A 20516-nucleotide genomic window follows, 5' to 3' on the forward strand; every position below is an offset into this window, starting at 1 on the left:
TGACAATGCAAATTTTATCCACTTTTACACTGTTTGTATTCCATTTAAAATTGCTGGAGTAAATTATTTTAAAATATTCCATGTATTTTTTTGTTTAGAAGAGAATGTCAATAGCATTTTCTAATTTACTCGGGGATATAATATTTCTATGAAATATCCGTAATCGGCGGTTAATATGTGTACTGTATATATGATTAGCTTTATTTAATTTTTGAAATAACGTCTCGATTTTCTTCTCTTTAATATAAATTCTTGACAAATTTCTAATCTAAATGCAAAGTAGAATGGCGTCGCGATTTAATTTCCCCGTAAGACAGCGAGAAATTTCTGTGGAGAAATTGTATATATTGGTATTGTATGGAGTGCCTCTCAATAAAAATCCTGCAACGGAACTATTGTTAGCCCGGGGCATTTCTCCCTTTGGCATCGATGCAGGTCATCGCGTAAAAGTGACGTGATCGGACGAAAAAATTCGGAGATAAGGGATCCCGTCTGTTTTAACGTCCTTGTTGTTACCGGGTGCGGCTCCATCGATGAAAGATCCTTCGGGCTTATAACATCCGTCCAAATTGGATATTTAGGACGTTTTATGACGTTTCTTATAAAAATCTCTGCCACCCTCCACCGGTTTTTCCCCTTTTCTTTTTCGAATATTTTTATAATGCAAAATTATTAGTGACAAATTATAACGTTTTGCAATATTAATGTCATAATTTGTTCGACCATTGTTATTGCGTTTAGTTGTTTCGTGTTTTCTTTCTTTATATTTTGTGAAAATCTCGTACGTCATTTCAATGCCCCAATAACCTAGACATTAACAATCATTAAAAAAAGAAAAGACATTTATATGTATTACATATATTTCTTAAGTCTTTCTTTCAATATCGAGATTTCAGGATACGTAGACGGAACTTAAATATTTATCCAAATTATTTTTGGTACATTTTAAGTACTTTCATAAAGATAATACTAAAAAAAATACAATAAAATGAGAGATAATATTACAACTCAGCGATTTTTAGATTAAAAAAAAAAAACAGATTAAATTCTTTAATTGTAGACGATTTTATTAGCGTGTTATTTAGCTTTTTAACAATCGATTATATTATAGTTAAAGTTATTCTCCATTAAGTACTCGAATTAGAGCGTGTGACAAGGAACTTGTTTTGTGGTAGTAAGATCTGTTCATGCTATAACGTCTACCTTGTTGAACAAACAGAAGTAACATAACAAATAGAGAAATACTTACTGTATATCCTAAGGCGACAACTTTCCCGCTTGACCCCAGGCTTGTTTTTCGCTATTCTTCCAAGAACTCTTAAATACAGAAATTGTGTGAATTTTCTTCTCTTTTGTGAAGAAAGAGCGTAGAATTGTGTAATTGTCTTATTTGCTTTACAGAAGAAAAAAAAAAAGCAGTGAAAATCAAGTAGTTTAGTAATGAAGGAGCTGAAGTTATATATAGCTCTATATTTATATATATATACTGCATATATAAATTTACTTTCTTACTTTTTTTCCGCGACTCCTCCTGCTGCAATTTATTCGTTGTAAATAGAAAAAAAAAGTAGTACCACAAGTCTGCATCTAAAATAGAAAAGATGTTATATTCCAAAAAGATTAATCCGTGAAAATATTAAAAAAAAAATAAAGAGTTCTTCCTTAGGAGGTTACGAAAAAAAATAATAATTAATTCGAAATTACGTTAAACATATTTAATATTTACGAAACTCGTTCTAACCATGACACGATTAGAACGTATGTCTGTTGCGCGTATTGAAAAACAAAACTTATCAGTTATTTTTTTTTATATTTGAAAACAAGACAAGACGTTGAGGGATTATTATTAAACAAAGAAAAGGGATTGGCACTCGATTTAATTATCGTGATTAACAACAATCGATTGAACTTGAAGTAGCTAAATTGGGCGGAGTCTAGAGCGGCGGCAATTTTGCGTTTATATTTAGGGTTTTGGGCGGAGTGCCACTCTTATCATCGTTCGGGCGAAGTTGTATGATGGGTGGCGAGTTACCGTATTCCACCCAAAATACTGGTAGCAATCATATATTTATATTTATCCATTATAAGTCAATCTAATAGCGACGAAGCGTAGAATTAAAGATTTTTATCTAAACTTTTCTCAGTAAAATTTTAACCAATGATCTTTCTAATACGAAATTTAAAAATAAAGGAACAACGAATATAATAACGCTGAAAATAAATTATCTTTTAATAAAGCTCTGCATCGAAATTCATATTGTCTAGACAACTTTTTCATCTTATTAGATGTAATAACTTTTCCCATTATTCTTATATATATATATATATATTTTGAGTTTTTAATTATTAGAATTTTATTTTACTAAGTCTAAGAAATGAAACTTTGATTTTACTACTTTTATAATTCCTTTATATCCATATTTTTTGATTATATTAATACCAAATGATCTTGTTATAAAATAGATATTTGAATTTGTTGCATTTAGACTAGTCGAAAGATCAATAATGTATTTAAATACGACTCCATCGTAGTCCAAAATGGATAAATTATATTGTGTAATACACAGAACAGGTAAGACCTACATCTCAAACACTGTTGATAGCCTTCGGTGAATCACGTACTGTACAATTACGAAATTGCCAAATATTCGTCGAATTACTATACAAAATATGGATAAAATACTCTCTTTGGAATAAATTATAATGTTTTTAAATTACCCATCTTTTGAAATATTCACTGGCTTATATTCGTCTGATGGAGAAAATATAGAATCAAAGTTTCATGGTTCGTATTTTGATAAGCCAAAACATACGTAGGAATATAGGACTGGTTACGAAATATAGACATAACTATGAAATATAAAACTTATGTGTATATATAAATAGCATATTCTGTTTTTTGTTTATATAACTTTCGTCTCGAAAGACAGTTAATTATAGAATCTAAAGCAGTTTGTTCTTTAACAGGTTGCTCCAAGTTACCGTCCTAGCGTGTATGTACAGTTCACCAATGGTAAGTTTCACATGTCTGTAACACGTGCTGTTGTCCGAGTATAATGTTACTGTAGGAATGTATTTCAAAAAGACCAGTATGACCCGATGGCTGTTAACGTTACTAGGTATGCGTATTCTACTCTGCATACCACGTCCACAGATATTCATCTGGTCGACGATGACTGATGGTTCCTTTATGAAAGGTTGTTCCAGTAAAATATCCAGTTCGAGTTACGCTATTCAATTATGCTAATCATTAACGTTTAACTTTTAATTGATTACTCCGTTAACTTTTTGAAACCTGATCTTATCGGTAATTTAACTAATTTAAATGGATTTTTTTTTTCCGAAAATCTTAATTATTATTGATTTTTATAAAATCGATTATAAATGTAATAAAAAGAAACTAATTATTTATCAAAATAATTACTACANTATTCCGACACGAGGAAAGAAAGTCTCTCTCTCTCGGCCACTTTTTCCGACGTCGATAAAATTGTCTGGTTAGAAACTCGTAATTTTATTACCGTCCGAGTAACTTTAATGACTCGATAATCGCTCGTGGTATGCGGACTAATGCAATTAAAGATAATAATAATTATAATTTAATTAGACGAAAATATTTGTAATAACGATTTTAATTTCAATAAAACAAAATCCATGGCAATTTAAGGCACGTAGATATAATTTCTAAAAGATGGAGCGTGTGTTATTTCCAGTATATGTAACACATCGGTAGTATGGACTTTCGATCAGATAAAATTTCTATCTCGTTAGACAATCATATTTCATTAGGGGATGGAATATTGACTCGTTCTTCTATAATTAGGTGTGGATTCGCATCTTATTCATTGTAATAATCGGGAATGGGAAGAGACAATAAAAGCGTTACACAAACGATAAGTAAATTGTACACACCTCGTCATCGCGGACCACCAACGGTGTATCGCCCGTGACGTCAGCCCTTACACATTCGCCACCCGACAAAATTTTGCTCGAATATTTTCTTTTCCTGTCTATTAAAAAAGGATTTTAAATAAATTGTTCTTAATAAGATAAATGACATTTAACGCCTACGCATTCGACTCGTACGTAAATAATACTCTTAATTTCCATCCGATAATTATATTCTTCCGTTCTTTTCCAAGAGGAACTTTTACAGATAAAGTTGCTTTTTTGTATTGTTTCATTTTCACAGTAAATGCTTTTGCACCTACGATAACGTTAGTTACTACCTTGCCTACATATAATAAACCGTAAGTGGAGAAAAGTGATTATTTCGTATTTTCATGGGTAGAATTGGCTTAAAGTATTCGCATTTACAGAGGAAAATGCAATAACCGGCGATGGTTTCTTGTAAGACGAGCAAAGACACGTCGAAAGGGGAATTTTCTGGTTTAAACTGGAGCGGAAGATTGCATTAGTCACCAGGGCTGACGTCAACAAAGAAAGGGTTCGAATCGGGTGGGGCGCCGCGGGATTAGGCGCGGGATTGGGGTGAAAAATCGGCGGTGGCCGTTCCCCAGGTAGCCGGAGGCGCAGACGATCTTAGTCTTTCCGTCACCTCGGCAACTGCCGTCCCCGAGGCGAGGTGAAACGCGGGAAAGCCGAGCCAATCGCTGCCATTGGACGGACCGGCTGTATCACGTGACGCAGCTACGTCTGTTGATATCGTACCGGCAGTTATACGGATAGTCAGTCCGAACAAGCGGTGGCTTCTAGTAAGCAAGGATTCTCGTGTATAAGCCAGATGCCGCTGGCTTGGAAAGCATGAAAAACGGGCCGAACTGTGCCAATCTCGATCCAAGGATTATCGAAACGTCAGCCGACGGCACCGTCGCCGTTATTCATCCAATAGAGTCTCCGGCCAAAGATTGGATATTGCCCGCGCCTTGCGCGCGAGGTGGTCAGTTGAAGGTGGTGGGGGTCTACGGTGCCACCACCCGTGTCGACCTACTATATTTGGAGACGAGGGTCTCCATGCCTTCTGTATGAAAATCCATGTTCATAACCAAGTAAGTACCGATCTCGGCCCTAACGGTTCGTCTCGTCCGTCCGCTCTAAAGTATCTTTCGGTCACTCCGGACCGGTTTTCCGCCATTTACCGACGCGTTTTTCGGACGGGGCTGCGCGCGTGCGACCTTAAATAACGCGCGGTCGGACGCGATCTTGGTTACTTCCTGGCCTGGGTACTTTCGACTCGCCGGGTGGCCGCGCTACGGTCGCCCGGGCGGTGTTACTTAGTCACCGCAGGTACCTTCTCTCTCTCTCTTAGGGCTAACAGGTTGGGTGTGGCGGAGCGCCTCTCTGCCTAAAATTCGAAACCTTTTTCTACGCGCGATTTTTTCCACCTTATTCATCTTTCTTCTTTACCATTGGTTAAATAATAGTGACATCACAAGTTCCTCCTCTCGGCACAAGCTATAAATATACATATAAGCCTGGCTAAATTAGTAGAATGCTCCGATTTACGGCCGGCCGTGCGACAAAGTTCTGTCGCCTTTTAACCTTAGAAAATCGCGTTTAATAAAGTTTTTCTTTCGGTCGACCCCGTGGAAAATTTCGGAAGACCCAATTCCATACGATTTGCAGATTCGAATTAGGTGTATTTGAAGGTTTTGGCTGGTATGTGTGGCATGTACGAACTAATTTGTCCCAGGTGGTAATAGGAAGGCACGTTAGGGACTCGTACCCTCGAGCGACGGTACAGGGGTTATGGAATGAAGCTGTCAGCTCTTTCGGGCGATACGCATTGGGATTAAAGGAGTACTCTATTGTACGGTCACTCCCTCGAGTGTCGTCAGGAACGGGAGAAAGGATGTCTTCATTAATTTCCTGGTAGCAAACGTTAAGCCCGGGCTGATTAAGGTCCGATATTTCCCGGATAAATAATATATTTCGCTTCCTGACTTTAATTACGTTCGATTAATTTATTTTTTGGCCGAGGGAGCGTTTAAAGCCACGATGGTCGGTAACGAACTTAATGACGCTACGCACCCCTCGGTAAAAAACAATTAGACGAAAATCGACTTGGAAAGCACGTTTGTAGGCGGACGGACATTTATTGATACACTAGCAGACGGGAGCAATAGCCGCCGTCTCTTAATAGGTAAAGCAATACTCGGTGACGTCACTCGGACAGTAGTAAATTTATCCACCGTCCACACTTATTTTTGCTTTTGAAAGAAATAAAAGGAAACGAATCGATAGCGGCGCAAATTTTTTCCCATTTAATCGGCACTTTTTTCCTTAAAAGCGAGAGCGCGCAGACGGACTCTATTCAAGGTCGTCACCCGCCGAGAGGTGTAATGTTCGCACCTATAGCTTGCAATTTAGCGCAGTAGCATGGTCCGTGGCAGTAGTCAAAACAAACAACCAAAGGAATCCACCCGCTCGTAATGGAACTCGAAATATTTAATAAACCAGAAACTATTCCGGTTTACAGAATAGGAAAATTTTCCAAAATTCTTTGTGCAGTCTTCGAGAACCACGTGTTACGCGGTCGCTTCTGTCTTCGCTACCACTTTGACCCGGAGGCGATCTTTTCGTCGTAGCGGTCACGTCACGAGTGGGACGGAGGCCGCATTGTCGGGAAACTGGAAAGTTTTTCGCCGGACACCCAACGAACTATTCCGACACGAGGAAAGAAAGTCTCTCTCTCTCTCGGCCACTTTTTCCGACGTCGATAAAATTGTCTGGTTAGAAACTCGTAATTTTATTACCGTCCGAGTAACTTTAATGACTCGATAATCGCTCGTGGTATGCGGACTAATGTAGAGAGACGTTGCAAAATATCTATTTAAATTTTCCGACATTTAAAAGTTAAGAAAGTCGTTACGTCATAGCTGGAAATTTATCTCTTCCTTTCTATTTACATTCCTTTATTCCAAACGATTTCGACCAAAGTTATTATAACGGAGAAAGAATTTGTTGGATGAAATCGAACTCGTTTCGGTTCAAATTTCTGTTATTACAATTATTTGTTTATTTGACAATTCGTTTAGTTACAAATAATTTTCGTCATCCATTCGTCATTCGCGCGTGCCCGTTAACGAGGGGAGTGGAAACGACGTAAGAGACAGAGATTTTGGCTATCGAAGAAAGGAAAAAAATAAATATATATTATTTACGTATCCGGTCGATTTTTCGAACTACGCTCTTTGACCCGCACTCTATGATTTTTGAATGATCGTACGGCCATTTTTGACATCAAAATTTATGTCTTCTCTACATATTACGTTCCGGATAAGTTGCGAAGGTTTAGTGTCTGCTGGACTCTGAACTAGTCTGTCCTGGTCCATCGGAGAAAGACCGCGGCGCTATCTTGTTAATATAAAAAAAACACCGATCGATTTAAAGAAAGAAAAGAATAGTTTTTGTGTTGGTAGTGTCCGAAGCCAGAAGTTTGGCCGTAAAGTCGTCGAAACCTTGGACAATTAAAGAGAAGAATGAGTTTGCTGTTTTACAACCAACGCGTGTGGTTACTGTCTGAGATAACGGAGTGATAGCGATGGAATTCGGAGCGAGTGCAACGAACCACCATTGCGGGACTATTCAAAGATTTCCATTAATCGAAATTAACGAGAAAAATTTTTATTTCATTCAAATAAATCTATAATTAATTACATTTTATAAATCGAACCCGATTCCTTGGATGGAATTTTTATTCGCTTCGCCTCCTTTAAATTCGTTTTGGGATGTCGACTGCATCAAAAAAGCAATTCCAATGTTTTATTTATTTTATTCTCTAACTTTTTTTTTCTAAACAAACAAATTCCTATTACAAATTATAACATTTCCGGTAATAAGCATTTCCCAATCATCTTTTGTGTATGGGGGAAGTTTTCGTGACGTCAGTTCTATTTTTTTTTCGATACGAGATAAGGGACATTAATTTAAAATATTTGCATGTTACATGTCGAACAGATATATGTTTCGAACTTATCGGAAAGGAAGGTGTTTTTTGCGTCGAACAATAGAGGCGGTGTATACGAGAAGAGTGTAAGTGGAGTTTCATTTAATATTAACTCGAGTAAAAGAAGTTACGCGTAACGTATTCGACCCATATAATGTTATTGAAACGAAAACTGCGCCAATTTCTCGCCCGACGACGATCGAAAGACGATACGCAACCCTATTTTTAGGTATTGGATGCCACCGCTTTTGCTCCATCGATCGTTACTACGCGTGGATATCGCGTAACTTTATTGTAATTCTCGATAACTCTTCGAAGGCAATTAACTCCGACTTTTAAAATGATCGTAGAGCCAGACAAAAAGACAGCCTTATCTGGTTTTAAATACCCTTTTATAGTTAATTAAAATCGTCCTAATAAGTATAAAACGATAAAAAAAAAAGAATTTTTATTTTCTAACCGACGTATTATTATTTTTTTATAGTCGAGATTATAAGGAGCGATATAAGATTATGAAAATCGTTATTACGTCGTTGGGATTTTATTCTCTACTCTGATTAAACGTCTTTGATTCCTTTCAATCACCGGAAGGATCCACCCGATGATTCATCTTCTCGATCATTTCTTTCTGTTTACGGTGCCGAAATAAAAGGTCTTTCTACCCACGGGGTATAAGTAAAAGGAGATTGGGAATGCACAAAATAAAAGCGGTAGAAGACATCCATGATGGATGAGAGATGGACCGAAAAAACTATCGACAAAAGTTATCTCGATACACACACACACACGTATATATATTAAATATCTTTAAAATTCTTTATACGTAGCAAAGAAAGCTTTGACAATGCAAATTTTATCCACTTTTACACTGTTTGTATTCCATTTAAAATTGCTGGAGTAAATTATTTTAAAATATTCCATGTATTTTTTTGTTTAGAAGAGAATGTCAATAGCATTTTCTAATTTACTCGGGGATATAATATTTCTATGAAATATCCGTAATCGGCGGTTAATATGTGTACTGTATATATGATTAGCTTTATTTAATTTTTGAAATAACGTCTCGATTTTCTTCTCTTTAATATAAATTCTTGACAAATTTCTAATCTAAATGCAAAGTAGAATGGCGTCGCGATTTAATTTCCCCGTAAGACAGCGAGAAATTTCTGTGGAGAAATTGTATATATTGGTATTGTATGGAGTGCCTCTCAATAAAAATCCTGCAACGGAACTATTGTTAGCCCGGGGCATTTCTCCCTTTGGCATCGATGCAGGTCATCGCGTAAAAGTGACGTGATCGGACGAAAAAATTCGGAGATAAGGGATCCCGTCTGTTTTAACGTCCTTGTTGTTACCGGGTGCGGCTCCATCGATGAAAGATCCTTCGGGCTTATAACATCCGTCCAAATTGGATATTTAGGACGTTTTATGACGTTTCTTATAAAAATCTCTGCCACCCTCCACCGGTTTTTTCCCTTTTCTTTTTCGAATATTTTTATAATGCAAAATTATTAGTGACAAATTATAACGTTTTGCAATATTAATGTCATAATTTGTTCGACCATTGTTATTGCGTTTAGTTGTTTCGTGTTTTCTTTCTTTATATTTTGTGAAAATCTCGTACGTCATTTCAATGCCCCAATAACCTAGACATTAACAATCATTAAAAAAAGAAAAGACATTTATATGTATTACATATATTTCTTAAGTCTTTCTTTCAATATCGAGATTTCAGGATACGTAGACGGAACTTAAATATTTATCCAAATTATTTTTGGTACATTTTAAGTACTTTCATAAAGATAATACTAAAAAAAATACAATAAAATGAGAGATAATATTACAACTCAGCGATTTTTAGATTAAAAAAAAACAGATTAAATTCTTTAATTGTAGACGATTTTATTAGCGTGTTATTTAGCTTTTTAACAATCGATTATATTATAGTTAAAGTTATTCTCCATTAAGTACTCGAATTAGAGCGTGTGACAAGGAACTTGTTTTGTGGTAGTAAGATCTGTTCATGCTATAACGTCTACCTTGTTGAACAAACAGAAGTAACATAACAAATAGAGAAATACTTACTGTATATCCTAAGGCGACAACTTTCCCGCTTGACCCCAGGCTTGTTTTTCGCTATTCTTCCAAGAACTCTTAAATACAGAAATTGTGTGAATTTTCTTCTCTTTTGTGAAGAAAGAGCGTAGAATTGTGTAATTGTCTTATTTGCTTTACAAAAGAAAAAAAAAGCAGTGAAAATCAAGTAGTTTAGTAATGAAGGAGCTGAAGTTATATATAGCTCTATATTTATATATATATACTGCATATATAAATTTACTTTCTTACTTTTTTTCCGCGACTCCTCCTGCTGCAATTTATTCGTTGTAAATAGAAAAAAAAAGTAGTACCACAAGTCTGCATCTAAAATAGAAAAGATGTTATATTCCAAAAAGATTAATCCGTGAAAATATTAAAAAAAAAATAAAGAGTTCTTCCTTAGGAGGTTACGAAAAAAAATAATAATTAATTCGAAATTACGTTAAACATATTTAATATTTACGAAACTCGTTCTAACCATGACACGATTAGAACGTATGTCTGTTGCGCGTATTGAAAAACAAAACTTATCAGTTATTTTTTTTTATATTTGAAAACAAGACAAGACGTTGAGGGATTATTATTAAACAAAGAAAAGGGATTGGCACTCGATTTAATTATCGTGATTAACAACAATCGATTGAACTTGAAGTAGCTAAATTGGGCGGAGTCTAGAGCGGCGGCAATTTTGCGTTTATATTTAGGGTTTTGGGCGGAGTGCCACTCTTATCATCGTTCGGGCGAAGTTGTATGATGGGTGGCGAGTTACCGTATTCCACCCAAAATACTGGTAGCAATCATATATTTATATTTATCCATTATAAGTCAATCTAATAGCGACGAAGCGTAGAATTAAAGATTTTTATCTAAACTTTTCTCAGTAAAATTTTAACCAATGATCTTTCTAATACGAAATTTAAAAATAAAGGAACAACGAATATAATAACGCTGAAAATAAATTATCTTTTAATAAAGCTCTGCATCGAAATTCATATTGTCTAGACAACTTTTTCATCTTATTAGATGTAATAACTTTTCCCATTATTCTTATATATATATATATATATTTTGAGTTTTTAATTATTAGAATTTTATTTTACTAAGTCTAAGAAATGAAACTTTGATTTTACTACTTTTATAATTCCTTTATATCCATATTTTTTGATTATATTAATACCAAATGATCTTGTTATAAAATAGATATTTGAATTTGTTGCATTTAGACTAGTCGAAAGATCAATAATGTATTTAAATACGACTCCATCGTAGTCCAAAATGGATAAATTATATTGTGTAATACACAGAACAGGTAAGACCTACATCTCAAACACTGTTGATAGCCTTCGGTGAATCACGTACTGTACAATTACGAAATTGCCAAATATTCGTCGAATTACTATACAAAATATGGATAAAATACTCTCTTTGGAATAAATTATAATGTTCTTAAATTACCCATCTTTTGAAATATTCACTGGCTTATATTCGTCTGATGGAGAAAATATAGAATCAAAGTTTCATGGTTCGTATTTTGATAAGCCAAAACATACGTAGGAATATAGGACTGGTTACGAAATATAGACATAACTATGAAATATAAAACTTATGTGTATATATAAATAGCATATTCTGTTTTTTGTTTATATAACTTTCGTCTCGAAAGACAGTTAATTATAGAATCTAAAGCAGTTTGTTCTTTAACAGGTTGCTCCAAGTTACCGTCCTAGCGTGTATGTACAGTTCACCAATGGTAAGTTTCACATGTCTGTAACACGTGCTGTTGTCCGAGTATAATGTTACTGTAGGAATGTATTTCAAAAAGACCAGTATGACCCGATGGCTGTTAACGTTACTAGGTATGCGTATTCTACTCTGCATACCACGTCCACAGATATTCATCTGGTCGACGATGACTGATGGTTCCTTTATGAAAGGTTGTTCCAGTAAAATATCCAGTTCGAGTTACGCTATTCAATTATGCTAATCATTAACGTTTAACTTTTAATTGATTACTCCGTTAACTTTTTGAAACCTGATCTTATCGGTAATTTAACTAATTTAAATGGATTTTTTTTTTCCGAAAATCTTAATTATTATTGATTTTTATAAAATCGATTATAAATGTAATAAAAAGAAACTAATTATTTATCAAAATAATTACTACATCTTTTTAAAATACAATCCTATTATAAATTTTTTATAGGTTTTTTAAAGAAAAAACAATTTTTGTTTATTGTTATGCATAATTTAAATATAAAATTTAATTATATTTATGTACATTATTTAAATATTCCATCATCTTCGTGAACTGTAACACTGAAAACACAGACTCATCAAACAGCAGTTTGAATCACTAGAAAGAGATTCCTAAAATAATATTTGCTATTTTTGTAATGTTACAAAAAAAACCCTTCGAAAAGATTTTTATATTTGGGGAAAGAGAAAAAAAAAATACATTTTTCTTTTTATAAAAGAATTTCTTTATTTTTATTTTTTGTGTTTTGGAACACGCAATAAAATAAAAATAAAAACTACTGGTAAGTTATTTTAAAGATGTTCTTTAGTTACATTACTTATATATATATTATTATAGAAGGAAAGAACAAATCATAAAAAGTTTTTTAAAAAAAAACTAAATATAGAAATATTAATTAAATCTAAAGTTTCTTAAAATTAAAGTTATTTTGGACAGGTAGTGATAGACGACCCCTTAGCAATGTTAAGATGTTAAATCTAATTGGAAGTGACAGTAGTGGAAGATTACTATAATTAACAAATCCCTAAAGGCACGGGAGATAAGATAACTAAAAAAAAAATTAACATAAAAGTAACTTTAAAATAAGTGATAAGAATTTTGGAGATAAAAAAAATAAAATCTCTTATGTCGAGCGGTAATAGTAAGTAAATAAGTTAAAAAATTTTTGACCAGCCCAGATCCTTTGAGAACGATAGATAGATAGCCATAGTAATTTAAACCATTTGACAATTTTCCAACCCGGTTTACTATTTCATCATATACTTTGTCCAGACATTGGTTTCATTCCACGCTTTACAGATAGATTTAATAGATGGGAGCCATTCGAAATAGGTTAAAGCTCAGTAACTAGAATCATGTCTAAGCGCTTACACATAAAATCGAGTATAATGTAAATAAAAATTAAGTACGGCATTCTACATGGGTTAGATATACAGCCATTGGGCAAAGTTCTACGTGTATTCCCTAGAAAGGCGTGTGTAGAATATGAAATTAGAAACACTGTTTAAATGCTCACATTGGAATAGATTTTCGATATAATAATGGAATTAACTACAATAGTTCAACTTCTTTTACTTAATTGGAAGATTTAAACTCGACCCGTTGCTCGACTTTCATTAATTATGTTTAAACAATACTTTTACAGTTCTATTATTTTCTTACATTTAGATCTTCTTTTATTATTTAAAATGTTAAATAAATAATAAATAGATAAGAGATGAAAGTAGAAAAATTTTAATTCTTTATTATAAAATTATAGCTTATATTATTAAATTGTATAAATACTCAGCTTTTTCTGAAAGAATGAAACATTAGCCGTCTAAAAGGCTATCATTATAACAGTACGGAGCCTGCAGCGATGCAAATGCAACTAACTTGTTGACAAGTCTTGATAGGTGTTCACAATTAACCAATCACTGGATGCGACTAGATTAAGAACAGCAAAGGATCACAATAATTTACATACATTAAGTTTGATTGTGTTGAGCTCCTTGTGTATTTTACAACGATTTGTCTTTTACGGCGGCGTCAAGAATAATGGATAATTGTTCCGTACACTTAAGTGTTATGCAATTTGACAAATCTGTGTCACTTAAAAAATAAAGGTAAAACGATTAAATTATCGTCAAAGATCTGTTAATATATTATTATTTATTGCTAGTTGTATAGGGTTTATATAAAATGTTTCTTACCAATTAAATAAATAATAATGATAATTTTTATATCTATTAATTAGTACTTTAATTATCTTTACTTCTAAGTACATTTTAAAATGCAGTATTTTTATCTCGCGGGGAAGAGATTAAAAAAATAAAAGCCAAGCTAATTTTATTCGTAAAATACTAACAAAATGTTTATATATAGAAAAAATGTTATTTAGAAAGCGCTTATTTAAATAGGCAGGAAGGATATCGAAACAAAAAAAAAGTACTTTGGTTAGTCGGGAAGTGAATGACATTCGATACAGAGCGAGAACAATATTTGCCGTCGAAGTCGTACTAGTCATTATTTCCCCAAACGTCTGGAGCTAGAGGGAAATAGCCCATTAGCTGCAAACTCGACTCGGAATCAGTTAAAAGAATAACGAGTTTTCTACCAGCATTCTTGATTAGGCATTGTGGCTTAATTACTTTTTACCATTTAAATAATTCGGATTAAAAAACAAAAATGTTATTTTAGGAATCTCGTACTTAAAAATCGACGTAAACGAATAAAGTTTATCGCAAGTATTAGAGTAGTGTTTGAATGGGTAGCCCTAAGGCGATTTTACATAGCTTGCGATAGCGATTTGCGATGAGAAATAAATAGCGAATTTTATTTATAAGAGAGAAGCGGTGAAATGCTACTACAGAGATAGAGTTTAGCACATGGCAATACTCGCGAAGCGTTATAAATCGGTAATGCTAATATTTTTATTATTATTAATGTTACATTCGAGTCAAAAGACGACGGTGGGTTCATTTCATTTACTATTATACAAAAGAAACATTTCTCTCTTCATTTATTCTTCATTTGATGACAGATACATAAATACATAAAGTAATTGATCCCATTCCATTTCATTATTTCCACTACAACCATTTATAATTTTCGCTGCAATTGCTGTCTTTATATTCTGACATAATTGTTGACGTGTCTTTGTCTTCAGGTTTCTTATTTTATAACAACAGTGACCAGGTTAATTTTTCTCCGTGCGAGCGACGTCGTATTTCACTCGTTTGTCGCTGCGAGTATATCGAGCGAGAACGAGTTAGCTAGAAAAATCTCGTCGCCGAAAGTTACGATGTTTTCGATCGCTAGTGCGACAAATTATTAGCAATTTTCTTGTCGATTCTCGCAAATCGCTGGCTATGTGAAACCGCCTTTAGCAAAACGGGGTTGGCCCGGGAGTCGAAACCCCCTTAGGCACTCCAGCGTGGAACTGTCCCGACGGATTCGCGAGTAGCCATTGGGGCACCGCTTATAAAAATGTCCTATAAACCTAGTGGCGGTCTTGTTCTCACGTCGTTGGCGGGGGGTACACACTCCGTTCGACGTACGCCGCCGACTCGACCGATCGTAAAGAGTCCGCCGACACGTATTAGACACCTGTTTATGTTGTCGTTAAGCCATCTAACTCCGCAATATCCTTGGCGGTTTTTAATGGGATTTTCTCTTTTATTGTTACCGTGGCTTTTCTTTTCTACAAAATGTTTCACAAATGCGGAATGTCACCACGTCGACTTGGCACCTGCATCTTTTCTATCTTAGCGATCGAACCGATATTTTACGTCGCGTAATAATATTATATGATATACTTCAATGCTGATTATTAATCTTAGGTGTTGTGTCAGGACGTTGCGAGCGGTCTGGTCAAAGGAGCAGAAAATCTTCCTGGAAGCATAACAGGTGCCGATGTCAAAAGATACTCCTTGTTATATAACCAGTGCAGTCGAAAGCATCTGAGTATCGTAGGAAAAAATATAACCGCTTTGGGTGTTGACCAATCTCCTTTCGGTAAGTATTTCGTTTCCTTTTATTATATTACTTAAACTCTTTTACTAAAATTCCTAATAATTTCGAGGAAAGGAATGAGAACTCAAAGAATAAATCCTTTTAAATCTTACATTAGGGATTCTATTTCTTTTCTTTGTATTAAACAACAATACACATAGGGATAAGGACAAAAGAAACAATAATAATAAATTGTTATTCTATTCCAGAATTTTTTTGTATCTGGCAGAACTGTTACAGAGTACAGAGTTATTTAATATATATATATATATTAAAAATTGAAGCCTTCGAGGCCCCAATTAGATGCTCGAAGGCTTGGAAGTAGTAGCAAAGAAAAATCTCAGTCTCTGCCAATCTCTGAAACACATTCCGCTGGAAGCGATACTATTTTAAATTCCTATCGTAATAACACTTCGTAACGTTTTTAATAGCTCATGACATCTGTCATAGAGCAAAATCGAAGCAGAAAAAAATGTTTAAGGTCAGAATAATTTACGTCTGCCAATCGTCTAACTTGAACGAATGGGTGGTTCTACAAAACTGCACGGCTTTAGTCACTAAAATTAGGGTGTAAATTTAGCATGATTCACTGATTAGTTTGACCTTGTAACACTAAAAATTTATACAGTTTTATGATATGCTTAATATAGTTAAATATAGTAAATCAATCATTACCCTTTTTTTTTCTGCTCCAATTATTGATCGAACACCTGCCTAAAAAATACCTGCCTCTTTATTAAGAAAAGACACACCTGCGTTGGCCTCGGGGTAAAAATAATGTTTTAGTGTTATCCAATTGAATTTTTATGAGAGTTTTAAAATCTTATTAAAATGATATATGTATTTCTGGTAGTATTTATAAATCAGAGCCGCTAATCAAGTAAACAAAAGTATTCAAGGTCGTGGATGAGTCTTATCTGCTGCGATTACTTGTCCTCCATTATCTTCTTACTTAATTTACAGCTAACCACATATCAATAATCAACTGCAGGGGGTCTTTAGCGTTGGGACACTACTTCTTATCCTCTCAGTGGGGTAGGGATAACAGACCCCGTGCTGTCTGTAAGATAAATTTGCTGTTAAGGAATTTTTTCGGTTTTTCTCCTATCGTTTAGTAGGGATTTTTAGCGATGACTTTGCATAAATAAGGAAAAAAACCAGGCAGTTACTTTAAGAAAAGAATAGTAATTTTATTGATATAAGCTGTACTTACTATTCAGAATTTATGGTAGGATTAATAAGAAAAAAATTCATATTTTCCTATCTGATTATAGTTATTTTAAATGTTATAGTGATTAATAATAATATAAATTTATTGTTACCGGTGGAAAGTATAGGAACGTACTGAGGTTTTTTCGTAATAACTTATACTATTTAGATTATAATATAAATCTACATAATATATACACTGTATAAGTGAAAATGTTATTTTAATATGTGATTTTTTTTCGTTTGTTTTTTCTCTAGCCAATATGAGTCTTGAGACAGTGGTGCGAAAAAATACCATAGGACTGAAAATAATGGGCTTGAATTCTGGCCGCTACCTTTGTTTTAATAAAAGAGGAAAACTCATAGCAAGGGTAAGAATCTCGATCTTTATCAAACAAATTCAAATTCAGAGATACAATTAAAAAAATCTGTTATATATACGTTACTTAACTTGGTCGAACGGTAGATAGTTACTTAGCAGAGTCCATTATTTGTTCTCGGAGTGGGTCGTTTATTATTTGGTCCCACAAAGTCCCGATGTAAGGGTATTGGGCGTGTTTTACCGACCACCCTAGCCGAAACACCATTAACCCTGGCCAGACGTGATCGCTGCCGATGGTTGGCGATTAGAAAAGCCAGCAGACAAACGTGGCGTCGACTTTGACTACCACAGCAATCTGTCAAACAGAGATGTCTTACTTTGCTGTTTACGCCTGAGGAAAGCCCCAAAACCCCATTAAAGAAAAAGATGGTGGACGATAGAAAAGACTATATCACCTACGATCTTTCTAGTCTCTGTAAAATCAATAATACCAATTCACTCTTTCCTAGGATATCTCTTTCTTCCGCTGGCCATTTCCATAAATAATTTCGAAATTTACTATTCCTTCTTGGTAGTGTATTATAGACATTCGAATTCTGTATTAGACTCCATTATTTAAACTATAAACACATTGAAAATATTATGAAAATCTTATATGAAATTCGTCCAAATTATTTTCTTTCTTCTCCTTTAAGTGTATTTAAGAAATAAAAGTAAGGCTAAGTATTTATTTATTTGAATAATAAACAAGATTACAGCGTAGTTCATACTACAACGCAACTTTTCGTTATATTCCAACAGAAATAAAAAAAAAGATTTCCGTATTTAAAAAATATGAATATTTACGATCCGTCAACTTATGAATAATACAAAACGGACGAAAGAAATCATCTTAATGTAATGTCAGATCAGAAAGTTATTGTTCTAGAAGTTGTAGAACTACCTTAAGAGAGACGTAACAATTTGTCGTACTGTTTGCACAATGACACGTTTGCACGCTAACATCAGTAATCTATAGTGTCCCTACTTCCTGTATAGAAGTTAGATACCTTCCTAATTGGAGTAAAATATAGTAATGTTTGCAGGAGAAAACCATTACGTAGTTCTTAACAGTAGATTGCAACCTTGACTTCCTTGTAATTACGTTGGGAAACTGGATTTTAAAGACCACACCGAGTGATAAGATTATATTTGTGGTCAGTCTTTGTCTGTAGTTGAAAAAATATTGAATATTTTTTTATTTTTACATATATGTGAGTATAAATTAGAAATTTTTCTACGATTTCATAACATCGACTTTTCTTTTGCTATCTTTACAGATATCTTGTTTATGCAATAACTAACCGAAATCTGACCTCGATGAGGCAGTAGATAAAGAAAGGGAGTTCGTAAATCTAATATTCCCCTCTTCCCCCTTACGGCTCCTTTTATCTAACGTTTCATTTCTATTTTTCTTAATCCCTGTGTTGACTTCTAAAAGAAAAAAAAGAAGAAAAAAATGGGTTGCCCAAGGCTCTACATAGAAATTGAGGCCTTTTTAACTTCGTCATCACAAAATCTCCTCCATTGTAACCGATCAAAGAGCATCGGGATAATTTTTATCGTCAGCTCAATTAAAAGAAGGAAAGAATTTGTCATTATAAAAAATAAGCGAGTTTTATTAGTAATCAACACCCAGCCCCTGGCCCCATTTTACCTTGAGGTTGTGGTGTGAGGAGAAGCTGGTCCGTGATCCTATGCTTTTATTTGTAAAATAATAATGATTTTATATAAACGAAACTAACAAAAAGTCCCAGTTGCTACCTTCCATATATCTCTATAAGTTTAACTTAGATTTATCTTTGCAAATATTGACAGTTTCTACTGTTTGGTATTCTGACGTCAGTTGACGTGCCATCTTTCCGTCACGTGAATATAAAAGTGATGTGAAATATTAGACGAATGCGTAATTTATAAACCTAAAGATAAATTATTACCACATTTTATATGGATACGTAATTTTTCTAAAGTTAAATAAAGAAATACAGTATTTCGAAAGTCTAAAATTGTCGAGTTGTTATCGATTGTGTCATTGACTCGTCCAGATGATTTTTATATATCGTGTGAGTGACATTGGATGACATCATTAAATATTGATAGTTTTTCTCCTATTAAAATCGATTGATAATGATACTAATAACCCTGTTTAGTTGAGAAAGTATTTTTGGAATTGAAAATTAAATAAATCTTATCGCGAAAGTATTGTTTAAATTTATAATACGATGATATATTGTTGACTAATTTTTATTTTTATTTATTTATTTATAGTTTGTAGGAGAAAACAAAAGGTGTTTATTTAAAGAAGTACTCAGTCCAGACATGTATACCAAATTTCAGTCACTTTATAACTCCGACTGGTTCGTGGGTTTTAATAAAAAAGGCAAACCACTTAAAGGTAAACCAGATCGTCACAAGGGGAAGAGACATTGTTTTTCATTTATCAAAAGAGGATTCTCTTATTTAACCATTCATTCGAATCAACCCGGACCTAAGATGCCAGACGATCCATCGAAACTTTTTGCTAAAGAAACAGAAAAAACTCACGAAAGGAAAGTTACAAAAAGGGACAAGAAACGTCCTTTCAGATAAACTTCTGCATCCCAAGCATCGGGCTGGAACCCGTAGCTCATAAGTGTGCGTGTGTGTGCAGTGCGTGTGCGTGTGCTAATGGAACTACGATATTAAAAATTAATATTGGATACACTACAAGAGTACATTATTTAGATTTAGGGCCATTCGTGGCCTTGTGCATTTATCGAGACCAATGTGGCATGGATGTACAGTACCAGTATATCGAGGCTCTCTTCATAGTGGACTACTTCTTTGTATTGTGTGCAAAACCAAACATTGTTCGCTATTGTTGTTGCCATTATTTTGATCATTTTAATAAAACGGGTCCTTTCAATTATACATTCCTCGCGCACTGATCTTTGTTTGTTTTTTTTTTTAAGTCAAGAGAAGCTTGATAAATTTTTTTAAATGGGAACATCTTATACTATATGTATATAAATACATACATACGTATGTGTATGTATATATATACATACATATATATGTAATTATGTTCCGATAAATTGTTTCATATTTATTTACTATAATTCTGTAAAATATAACATGCAGTGTGTTCTTCGTTTAACTCGTGAGTTTATACACTTATTAAAATAACGTTTCTAAAAGTTGTATTCGTCAAA

The 20516-nt window shown here is 33.9% G+C and overlaps 1 protein-coding gene across 1 annotated transcript; it reads left to right on the plus strand.

The window, feature by feature from the left end:
• The first annotated feature begins 4705 nt into the window (after positions 1 to 4705).
• On the plus strand, positions 4706 to 20235 carry LOC111624392 (fibroblast growth factor 17-like). The gene is made up of 5 exons (XM_023367222.1): positions 4706 to 5009; positions 11711 to 11756; positions 15584 to 15758; positions 17223 to 17335; positions 19594 to 20235. Exons 1-5 carry the CDS (start codon positions 4996 to 4998, stop codon positions 19912 to 19914), a joined length of 669 nt encoding a protein of 222 aa, XP_023222990.1. The 5' UTR covers positions 4706 to 4995; the 3' UTR covers positions 19915 to 20235.
• The last annotated feature ends 281 nt before the right edge of the window (positions 20236 to 20516 follow it).

Source organism: Centruroides sculpturatus, unplaced genomic scaffold (genome assembly GCF_000671375.1).
Source record: "Centruroides sculpturatus isolate CEXI.00-Female unplaced genomic scaffold, Cexi_2.0 scaffold405, whole genome shotgun sequence".
In the NCBI taxonomy this organism is placed as follows: Eukaryota; Metazoa; Arthropoda; class Arachnida; order Scorpiones; family Buthidae; genus Centruroides; species Centruroides sculpturatus.